The sequence below is a fragment of the Xenia sp. Carnegie-2017 genome, unplaced genomic scaffold (genome assembly GCF_021976095.1).
Source record: "Xenia sp. Carnegie-2017 unplaced genomic scaffold, XeniaSp_v1 HiC_scaffold_19, whole genome shotgun sequence".
Lineage (NCBI taxonomy): Eukaryota > Metazoa > Cnidaria > Anthozoa > Malacalcyonacea > Xeniidae > Xenia > Xenia sp. Carnegie-2017.
This window is the reverse complement of record NW_025813481.1, coordinates 11675410-11687625: the sequence shown is the minus strand read 5'-3', so window position 1 is coordinate 11687625 and position 12216 is coordinate 11675410. Positions and strand designations below refer to the sequence as shown.

General features: G+C 35.5%; 1 protein-coding gene across 3 annotated transcripts; it reads right to left on the bottom strand.

The window, feature by feature from the left end:
• On the bottom strand, positions 1–11551 carry LOC124438918 (peroxisomal acyl-coenzyme A oxidase 1-like). 3 transcript variants are annotated; one of them, XM_046989111.1, is made up of 18 exons: positions 11506–11551; positions 11309–11428; positions 11060–11225; positions 10171–10231; positions 9810–9903; positions 8958–9065; positions 8375–8494; positions 7905–8020; positions 6247–6422; positions 5313–5475; positions 3796–3858; positions 3587–3717; positions 3051–3218; positions 2009–2114; positions 1732–1878; positions 1529–1599; positions 1141–1276; positions 1–1015 (listed from the first exon to the last, which is right to left on the bottom strand). In XM_046989111.1, the coding sequence occupies exons 2-18, from the start codon at positions 11415–11417 to the stop codon at positions 950–952; spliced, it is 2001 nt and encodes a 666-aa protein (XP_046845067.1). In that variant the 5' UTR covers positions 11418–11428; positions 11506–11551; the 3' UTR covers positions 1–949. The 3 variants fall into 3 exon arrangements, with proteins under 3 accessions (XP_046845067.1, XP_046845068.1, XP_046845069.1); XM_046989112.1 differs by having other exon boundaries at positions 11498–11529; XM_046989113.1 differs by lacking the exon at positions 11506–11551 and having other exon boundaries at positions 11064–11225; positions 11309–11388.
• Positions 11552–12216: the final 665 nt, after the last annotated feature.

Sequence of the window (12216 nt, the reverse complement as noted above, 5' to 3'; positions counted from 1 at the left end):
TTTCTCGATTTTCTTTTATATTTTATACTTCTAAAGAATTAATCACATAAGTCATATTATACAATAATCTGTAAGAAAATAATTTTTGTAAATTAATGGATACATTAAAGAAAGTATGAGATAGATAATTATTTATGTAAATAGCGTTATTTATTCTTAATTTCGTTAACTCAATTGTAAATACTGCAAGAGTTTTCAATAAACATTACTTTATAAAACTACATTATGAAGAAGTTTTTATTTTTATTTTCAATTACGCTTCGAGCAGTACGACTTTTCGTTTTCATTATTCGGCAAAATTTAATTACATATATACTTATTTCTTGGATAGTATCAGATAGCGAAAGGTTCATGAAAAAGTAACATCTTTGCAAACAAAGGTTTGAGTGAGTAGGTGGAATTATTGTAAAGTTGATATCAAGCCTATTTAAACTATCAGTGGCGTAGCCAGCCTCTCAGTTTTAGATCAGTAAAGTCAATTTCAGAACATCACCTTTTTTTCTTTATAAATCAACTGTTTTTACCAATAGTAGGTAAACTAAAATCATTCCATAGCATGAGTACATGAATAAACTGGCAACGCCACCTCTCTGATTTTACAGGAGATAGGACCAATTTGTAGACGCCTCCAGATTCCTGCCTATTTAGAGGTGAAGACAGACGAATCTGGAACCGTTTTCGAATCAGTTATCTCCGATTGTTGAGTAACGTTCCCTTGAAACTCAAGGACTTGGAAGCGCTACGAATAAAGCAAAGTTTAAGACGCCTTTGTTCATATTAAGAAAGTTTAGAAAAGTTAGAGAACGAAGGGCAGGTCCACATAAAGCCATCAACATTTACATATTTACAGTTAATCATGTAAAGAAAAACAGTCTTCAACCATCGTGTCATGTTGCGTACAAATTACAGATGTATGCTATGCCTCAATGGCAATCGACAACAGTTTGCATCACAGTTTCGAGGCAAGCTCACCTTTCAGCAATGGTCGTAAATACTTTTCGTAAGCTGGCAACACCTGCAGAGACAAAAAATACGGATGAAAGATTGCTTTCTTTTTCTGTAGTAGTCCTAAATTGACGAACATGTTTCCGCATAAGTAGAAAATCATACACCAATTTTATCTTCATTGGTTAAACTCACAGGTCTTTCATTAAGTGGAAAACTTTCGGCCCATTTCATCATGTTCTCGTAAACATTGCCGTCATACCGACCAATCACAGAGTTTAGAGCGTGATCAGAATGAATAAAGGCATCCACCAAACAAATTGCATTCGGTCTAAGTAATGAGGATTAATTTAAACATGAATTAGGAATGTTCACAACAATTGTCTAATTTCAAATAATCTCGAAGTTGAGTGGTTCTTTAGAATGCACACATTTTGTTGTTAAATCCGGGGTAGCCAGCCTATTGATTAAGTCTAACTATACAGATATTTCGGTTAATCTATACGCAATCAATTTATATATCAGGTCAAATAGTGTTCTAAAATTTAAACAACACAAGCTTGCTACATCTGAAATAGTCAACCTGATTTCATCCAAAATTTCCATGAGAACGTCACTGGCCATTTCCAACTGATCATCACTCAGAAAACCATCCTTTAGAAACGCATTGGCAGATTATGTGTTAAAGAAATGCTGATTTCAAAATTTGACTTAAAGTAGCAACACAACGTACACTGCAAAATTAAGTTGAATACAAGCGTACCATTATATAAAAGTAAATATCACCTTTAAAAAGTCTTTTGCTTCTTCAACTATACCATGAAGACTATAGAGAAAGAAGAGTGCATCCATTACTGGACGAAGTTCGTCGCTAAAATTCCCGTTTTCGATCGTACTTGCAAACTGCTCCACGACGAACTGATGGCAGTGAGCCTAAATACGATACGTATAAATTTGACGATCTGATATCTAGATATCACGCCCTTTATTGTATAATGGAGACACTGGTATTTATCATTTCATGTGTCATACGAAGCTATATAGAACATTTTCATGGACTGACCTTGGCAGCACGTACTAAGTCAACAGAACATCGATTCCATGCCTCTCCCGGGCTCACACCGCTGGACAAAATCCTTTGATGTTTCTTCGATACCGCCAAAACAAGCCTGAGATATTGTGAAGATTAGTTATACTACTTAGAATATTTGAATAATTACTGATTAAAACAAATGGGATATTTTGCCAATTCCAGTACTTCCCCATCTCCACAAACACACATAACATGAAAGTGCATATAACAGGGTCAGGGAAATGACCTCTTTAGACTGTTCAATCGATTCTAAGAAATCAATTTTAAGAACATTTGTAATATATTTTAAAGTTTAAACAATTTTATTTTCATGGGCTTTTTTCGCCTGGAAGTATCTGACTCCATGCCGGCGGAAGTGACGCAAAGAAAAGAAAAAGCAATTGTACTTTTAAACATTTTCTTTTATCATTCGTTCAAACGATAATGTTAAACTATACAAATAGGAGGTATCTTAAAGTTAAAGTGTGGCTTTTTCAAAAGATTTGTAATAATAGCTTTATTTAGTATAATAAAAGGTATATCTTCAATGCACGCATACTCCTTATTATGTCAAGTCTGGTGAGGAGACAGGAACTTCTAGACCCCAAAAACCCATGAAGATGAAATTTTCGTATCAAATATTGCAAATGTTCTTCATTCGACAGAACTGTCCAAAGAAGTCATTTCCCTGACCCTGAAATAGTCACTTTATGGATAGTAATGAAAACGAGAAAAATGAAGAAGTTAACCATGGGCGAGGAAAGATAGATATTTAGGGGGCTATATTCATATATACATAATATGCAGTATTAGGTTCCTATGAAATTCATCAAATCTCGAGTTCAAATCACGTCCAAGTTAAACGTTTTTCATGTGCAAATAAAAACCGTGTTAAGATTAATATTTTGAAATCTATCGTTTAGAACACGCATATATGAGCCCATCCCTCCCCCCCCTCCAAACCCAATTATTGATTTTACAATACCCATGAAGTGAATTACGTATTCGTGCAACAAAGATGGAAACAGTGCACCTTGCAGCTCGATGTTTAAAAATTCTCATCAACATCTTTGGATTCCTAAATTCATCGGGAGACGTGACTGTACATCTCGTGGCTCCGGTAAAAGAGGTGAGGTACTCTGCTGCTGGAGTTGAGATTTTCTCACCGGACATCAATTTTGAAGAACATTTTGTTAAATACCTAAGGATGTTAATACCAATTCTATAATACCACTAGAAATACCACTTCATACATTAACACATGCAATCTCCGGTTTTCATTCGTTGATGACATAGTGTGACTCTCACAACTTCTTTACATAGAGTTGTAAATTTCAAAACAGGGAAGTGTATAAGCTCATCCGACGAGATCGGGTAAAAAATTTGCATGTATGATCACACTGAGATGACTTAATGTTGAAACATAATGAAAAGGCATAAATAGTCAAGTTTAGTGTTTTCATAACGCTCAGAAATCGCGTGATAACAAAACCTGAGTTGACAGTGCTTTCAGGTCTTTCTCGAATTTAAGCATCGAGCAAACCTTGCTTTCTGAAGAAAAACGCATACCTTGCTGTTTGAAGCATCATGACAATGTTATCACCTTCATATGTACACATGGGCGCTAATACATTAGCATATATCGACGGAAGACCGCTGGACATAGAGAAACCGTGACCGCCGCACCGAAATCGACATATCTGAAAAATGCAAAAGTCAGTTATACTTTAATAAATCTAAAACTGTATGGAATTTAGACTATATGCTGGCTAACAAACCTCCGACCCATTAGCGGCGACTTGTGAAGAGAAAGCCTTCATACCAGCACAAGTTGCATGTAACTGAAGTGTAGAAAATTACAAATGCCAAAGTTGTCTACATCATTCACAAATACATCGGATAACTAGAACGTTACTAGGGGGGTGGGGGGTGGGGGGGTGGGTTATATTCGTATAATCAGTTGTGCCCGACTGATTTCTTTTGAATGTGAATTGGCTTTCTAGACAAATCAGTCGGGCGCAACTGAATATATGAATATACACCCCTCCCCCAATTAACGTTCTAGTTACGCCTCTCTGGGTGATTCAAAGTCTACTGTACGTCTTCTCGAAGCTCACACACACTCTGTAAGACTTCAAAATCAGCTGATAATTGCCTAAAGACGGTATTTTCAATCCACTGATTTCTTGATTTGAAATATTTCAAAGATAATCCAGCCATCGATAGTTTAGTAGGAATGCAATTTTCATGTCGCACTCCATAAATGTGAGGGTCAGTAAGTGCCAAAATCATGTTTTTGCACAAATAAATCAGGCATTTTGTAATATATTTTTGGCACTCAAAGTTGAAAAAGTTTCCATTTTCATTGTTTGACCTCAAGTATAAAAAAGCTGGTAGCTAATGTTATTTTTGACGTCACAACGGGTTTCGTCCGTTGTATTTTGTTAGAACTGTAATATTTTTGAACAACCATGACACAAGATGCCACAAACGTGTGTGCCGCGAGTGTTGCATGTATGCTTTTGAGAACATTATGTGAAAAAATACAGTGTTTTCTTAAAGCGTTTTCTCGATATGACGTTAGATCTTGGCTTTTGCTCTAGTTCTTTTAATGCCGTGGTAAAGAAAATAATCACTGACTCTGAGCCACAGAAAATGCACGAAGATTAAAGAATGAGCAGGTAATGCTTTGCGTGCTTAGCTATACAAAGGCAGCCATTTTTGTGGTGCCCTTTATTGGCGCCACATTAGGTTGGTTTGTAGCAGTTTGTACTACAGCCTGTTCTTCATGATCAGGTTGTTGAACTGGTCCATCCGTTATAGTTTAAAATCGTCTTCATCTTCCATACACGACAACGTCAAGTCTTAATCCTATTTAAATTCCAACATTTTTTTGCAATATTGTAGTTAATCAATTATGCAACTCTGTATTATATAGCGGAATCGCATTAACAGAAGTAAACAAATGTGCGCAAAGCATTACCGTGAGACTCATTCTTTAAATTTTCGAAAAATAAAGTATACTACCAATATGTTCAAAATCATCCAAACTATTTGTACAGTCCAATTGCAAGAACATGATATAAGCTTTTTAAATTAATACACTCGTCAAGATGAACATATAAAATAGGAACTCCGGAGAAATAAAACCGAAATGCAAACGTTTGCTGAACTAAGATGGAGCGATTGTATGAAGAAAAAACTTTAGAAGACAAAAAAAAAACATTGAAATTCCTCACAAAAATACGTATTTTCAAACCAATTTACAAAAAAATTGATATTATTCGGATCTTACCTCTTGAGCATTATCAAAACATTGCTGGGTAATTTCCATTTGCACTTTAAGATATAGCTGGAAAACTTTAAGGCCTGTAAGCCAAAAGGCGTACGAAGTTGCAAGCACAGGCAAGAGAGCGTACTGCTGAGTTTTGTAGTCAAGAATTTTAGATTCGGGTCCTCTAAAGAGATAATTGCGCGAACTGATGTGATGTCGCGTAAGAGCGGGTAAAATTATGATAGTACTTTTCAATTGTCGGCGATGTTTTAGGCCTGCTTCAAACGTCGAATTTTGCACGTATGGAATACAATTAGCAATTTAATTCGACTGAAATGCAAAATTTGACTGTGCATTTTTAACGTCGAATCTCACATGCGTCGAATGCAATTATTATTGACGTCTTTGCTTTATCTCGTCCCAAACTTTGTTGTGAGTAAAACGCGAGAGCCAAATTGTATTCGTCACATGCAGAATTCAGCGTTTGAAACAACGTCGCACTTTCGTCGCATAATGCGACCAAACCGGTCGAATTTAAAGGAAGTTAAGGTCGACCTCAACAAAAGCAGTCGAATTTGATTGTTTCATAAGTCGAATTTCACATGCACTTAATTTCAAAGTATTTTATTCGACACGCAAAATACAACGTTTGAAACAGGCCTTAAATTCAATTGTTGACACTGAATAATTAATAGCGTTGTCCGTTACATCAGGCCAGGATACACAAATTTGCTTTTGTATCGTTCAAAAACCAATAAGCAAAACCATAAAAATCTTAGATCAATCAACTATATTTCAGCCATGCAACGTCTTTGCCTATGAAGATTGGTAAACTTAGACTAAGATTAACCTTACAAATCCATCGTAAATACGATGTATTTTTCAGCATTTCCAATGGCTTATACCAAGGAAATCAAATGAATTTTCACGACAAAAACAAGCAGTGAAGAGGTACCTTTTATTGATTTTTCCTTGACGTCTGATGGCGCTATATCTTATGGCTATCGTACAAGATCGACTTAAAAAGAATCCGGCGTCAAAAACTAAATACGCTCTAATCATCACCATGCTCAAGTAAGACAGCTTCTCGTTGTATCCTTTAGCCTTGACATATATACCATTTGGCGATACCTGTTAATATTACCACAAAACCTGAGGCGACGAAATTATAATGATTGTACCTGTAAATAATTTCCCATGAGTAGAGTGATGAGGTCACCGCGTATCCCTTCATGTCATATATAAGACTTCTCAAAGCTTTAAACTCTTAACGTTTTTGCTGAGACTATCACCTGGGTGTTATGGTAGCGTAGCCAGCCCACAACTTTAATCCTTCTACGATTCATAGCATTATCGTTATTCATTTCTTTATAAATCTACGTAATGTCTTTGCATTCAATGATGATGACATGTACCACTTGAAGAAACGTTTGGAATGAAATATTTACTTTTTACTATGTGTCAATTGCTTTCTGTGTTCACTAAAGCCTGGTTCTCATTAAGTCGCTTGAGTCATCCGAGTCGTTTCGCTGTTTTTCAAAACGACAGGGACTACTCAAGCTATATGCTTCTTATATATTCATACTAGCGCTGCCAGGACTAAAATAATTTTTGCGCGAAACATTTAAAAATGAAGGTTGCTGTTTATCAAAGACAAAGCCTTTTGGCTAGTTAATTTATTCTTAAAATCGTTTTTGACACAGAAAGGTCGCTTGCATTTCTTAACAGTCGTTTCAGTCGTCCGGATAGAGCAAAGTTCTATCTAAGCGACCCTGGTCGTTTTAGTCGTGTAAGTCATTTGAAGTCATCCCGGTCGCCTCTAAAATGTTCTCATATAGTCGCACGGGTCGTCTGTGAAATTTTGGCACGACTGAAACGACTCAGACGACTATATGAGAACCAGGCTTAGGTCACTATATGGCAGACGTAATTATTGTTGATGTCAAATTGTTTAAATATGTTCACGGATTAAAGGTTACGTTGAAGATAATTCCATGTATTTTATCAACAAGGTCATCTTCAAGGTACCCACAAACAAATTTCGACAAACACGCATGGGCCATTATGATATCATACCCAAAACACACAATAAGTTGAAACTTTCCAATTGTGTGTTTATATTACGTACAGATAGTGTATCCATGCAGTTCGAGTTGAAGTTTGTCGCTCGCATTACAAACTGACGCCGAAAAAAATTCCGTGCATTTATAACATCAGTGGAAATTTAGTTTATTATAAAAACCTTTATTTGGCTTTTATGTATTTATGAAATAAATTTATATGAAACATATTAACTACGAAACAGCAATCTTGCGTGACTATGTTATTATAAAGTGAGTACGTTGCAACTCAGGGGCCAGTTGTACGAAGCCTGGATAGCGTTATTCATTGAATAGCAAAATTTTCAAACTTGTAAAAAAGGTGTTTATATTTATTATGCGACAAAAAAATTTCGTAATCTTCGAAACAATATTTTAATTCATTGATTGCTCATTTGGAATCTTATATTTCAGGCTTTTTAAAGGTTTTATAAAAGTTGCTATCCAATGGATAACGCTATCGAAGGCTTCGCGCAACCGGCCCCAGACTTTTAGCAATTTAGAACATCACTACCTTATTGTACTTCATCAGCATATTCTCACGTGGGATGTGAACGTGATTAAAACATAAAAAACCATTATCGATAGTGGCATAACCCATCTTTGGACCGATGTGACCCAATTTGATTCCTTAAAATAACAGATGACATAATAATGATTTTAAGGATTAATATTATGTATATCCTCAAAGGATTAATATTGTGCCTACTATATCACTTGTAATGTTTTTGCAAAAGCTTGAAAAAGTAGTCAACAATTTCGAAACAATTTTTGAGAAATTGACAAAAGCGTTTGAAACGATTCAAAAGTGGCTGTAAAACCTGCAGGTGATACAGGCACTTTATGGACAAGTAAATATGTCCGCTTCCTTTTTCGAGTATTAGCTCAAAAAGAACTTGCTTCCTCTACACTCTCAATCCTATTAAAATGAGATTGAGCATAATAGGAAGACGCACTCGATCGAAATTACGAAAACAAACGAACCAGGTAAAACGCTGTGGTCTTCAAGGCTGCGAATTTGGACAACAAACGGGTGGATGCCATGATCCTTGCCCGTCGTAATCAATCTTGCCATCAGAATTACGTGCGTTGCGGTATGTCCAACTAGAGAACAGATTTCATAAAGAAAAGCACTCAACTCAGTTACAATATTGTGGAATATTTTATATAAACTTAGAAAACACCATTGAGGCTGGGGATGGTTCATTTTGTACGTATGGAGAGAAAGAGTGTGCGTGTGTGTGGGGTGGGGTGTATGATGAATACATACATTTGCTTGTAAATAAAGCAACATATACCATTCCAATATAAGGCTACCCTTTTTAGAATAAGATGAAAATTTGCTAGTAAATAGGGGATTACTGATAAGGCATTCGGCCAAACGTTACTGCTGGTACTGATGAAACTATACGTAGCTTTGCTGTTGCAAACGAACAATTAAATACGAAAAAGAGTATGCCTGAGACTGGACTGAAATTATACAAGTTGAAAGTAGTATAAAGGAGTATGGATACTGTAACACCAAGCAGCTGAAGTGTATGCAGGGCCTTGGCACAAACATACGTACTGGAGCCTGGCCACCACTTTGTAGACATCAGGGTAGGACTGTGAAGAATAAAGGTTTCTGTAGAAGGGTTGTAGGTTGCCGTCGTTTCTAAGGCTCGCACATTTGTTCCTAAAAGACAGAATAATTGTTGAATGGATAGAATTATTGCATAAGACGTACATGTCATTTTGTGAGTTGATGGAGAAATTGGAATAAAAGGGGGGGATGGCTTTCGACTGAAAACACGCCGTAAAAAATGACACTTTAAAAACGAAAGGCAAAGGCCTGAGCCGAGCACCGAAGGAGCGAGTGTACCTAGGGAGTTCTCAGAGCGTGCTCCACCGGAAAATTTTTAAATTACGAAGACGTAAAACATCATTTCCCTGACTTTGGGAAGTGAAATAGCTAATACTAAGAGTATGATTTCAAATGCGTTTTCTAATTTAAAACGCAAGGCGCTAATACGCCAGACTAGTAGTAAGGTATTGTTCCGGTTTTATTGACATTGGTCCATGTACAATAAGTACAGTCGAAGATTTCAATCGGGGGCACCATTTGGAAATGTCGTAATACAATCACATTCTAATTAACAAGCTCTTCAATATCCAAGATCAAGAAGAGTGGGCACCCTCCTTCTGGACTGCCCTCGTATAAAATGCTAAATGGGACAAAACATTACGTAAAGAAAAAAAATACACGCAAAAATTTAAGGCAATGTGCCAAACTGTATGAATAAAATCATCCACAGTGAGTAATGGTTGATTTCATAGGACAAAATGCTTTTGAATTGCGAATGAATTTCTTGAAGTACACATATGGTTATCATTGATTATCAAATGGTTCCTTGTGGATGTCAAAAATGATTCAGCTCACCATGCCCCAATTCAGTTTGTGCATAGCTGCCGATAATTTGATATTTTTCAATCAAAGGCATCCATTTTTTGAGTTGCTCTGAAGTACTTTGATTCTGAAAGAAAGTTTGACATGCAGTTAGTCTCCATTTAGACCATCTGGATCAATTGTTTTTATTTAACACTCATAAAAAATGCCCACAGTATGACCATATTACACAAAGTGGGAATATGGCTGGAAGTTAACTCAATTATGTATGATTCAAATATCACAAACAAAAAATAGATTATTCAGTTGTATCATTAAAACTGAAGAGATTCATACCGCACAACACTGAATTTCTCTACTTCTGATGTCACAATATACATACCAAAAAGCTTACCTTGATCATTGTAGTAAACATTGACCGATGTAAAGCAAATGGGGCAACCTGTATCACCATACTAAAAAGCAAAGTATCAGTTTCATATGACCATGTTCATCAAAATAAAAAAAGGTGTCATGATATAAAATGGCACACCTGACTATAATGTACACACAATGATAATGTATTCATGATGAAATATATATTAAGGATATCAAATGGCACACATGATTATAATGTTTGTATGAAGTGTACTTTAAGGATAAAAAAAGGTAAACATGTTAATGTACACACAATGATGTATTTATGCAAAAATGTGTAGGATAACAAATAGTACACATGATTATAATGTACACACAACGATAATGTATTTATGAAGAAATATGTATCAAGGATAACAAATGGTACACATGATTATTATGTGCATAATAATAATTGGAATTAGTTATGTCAAATGGTGACATATATCTTACATTATGAATGACAGTGAACTCAATACGCAAACAACTACCTTACTTAGATCAAACTAAATACTTTTTCTTAATAAAAACTTCTATTTATTTAATGGATTTTCACAGCAAGTTTGTTTTGATTGAATAAATAGAATGTGATGGCTAACACAACCCCTCAGTTTTCTAGATGTCCATGCAAGTGGCTAAACCATTTTGCAAACATGACACAAAAATTGACTTCAACAAAATACATACAAACTCAACTACTGATAATTATTTGGGCAGTCATATAAACCCTGCAGACAATTTGAGCCAATGTCCACAGCACCAAAAGAATAACTTAAGTGAAGATAAATCCCAAGGGTTGTATACATGGAATGTACATATATGCATCTTCATTATGAAAGTTTTTTCAATAATAAGCCAAACCAGAAATCTGCTAAACCATCACTTACTTACGACATAAAATTTGTACGGATGGATGCAGCTTTTCGAAGTCAATTTCTTTTTTAAGCTTCAAAAATTCGATTTCGGCTTTTAATGCATTTTCATAGGACTCTTCGATTGTTAAAAAATATGCGTTGGAGTTGTCAAGCTGAGGATTAGATACTACAAGATTTTCTGGAAACGAAATGAGGAAAAAAGCCCAAGACAATTATACTTCATGGCGAACGTTCATCGCAGTCTTTAAAGACTTTACATACCAAAGTTTTTCAGGGCTGCACAATTATCTTCGCCTCTATAAAGAAATGCTGACAACTCATTTGGGTCAAAACTTGCAAGAGCCCGCTCACGTTTCAACTCCTCGTTCATAGTTTCAAAATCTAAGTAAAGATATGTTGTACTATATAAAATTAAGTTACAATTAATGAATATCGAAGACCAAAACAAACCAAAACACCTTGTCTCAGTTTCTGTCGTTGGCTCTGAGCCCAACCACTGTACACACATGACTCACGTCGCAACAATATTTTGAAATAGGTACACAAGGCGTACATATAGGTATTTGATATTTGGTATACATTTCTTTACGAAACTCGCACTCTCTCGCACTCCGAGACTACCAACCTTGAACAAGAGGAAAAGTGGTATTAACGTGTGCATTTACACGATATAAGATATTACAAGAAGTAATATAGAATAAACATAAAACTGCAAAATCAAATTAAAATGTTACAAAGATAAAAGAGTGCTAAATATCTGTTCAGATAAAGCAAGCGTAAAGATAAATTTAGATAGTTCTCTCTCGAACTGAAGCTCTTCATGATTTTTCAAAATATGCATTTTAGACGAAATTAGGAACGTGTTGATGATGATATAATGTAAGAATGAACAATGTGCTAGTGGCAATGTATAGGTGGTGTGTTACCATTCCCTTGAGTGAAAGAACAATGAAATGTTTGCCATGTTGGTTGACATTTGCATTGTAAATAAGGAGAATCATCGTTAAATTCATGCAACATGGCGGCCATGACTTAACTTGCATGCCAAGAATAGGGTGGTTTCAGATTTGTCGAGTAAAGGAACAAAATCACAAACAATGTTTACATAAAAATCCATGTACTAAAAATCCGGACAGATGATGTAAGAAAGAATAAATTACATACAAGTT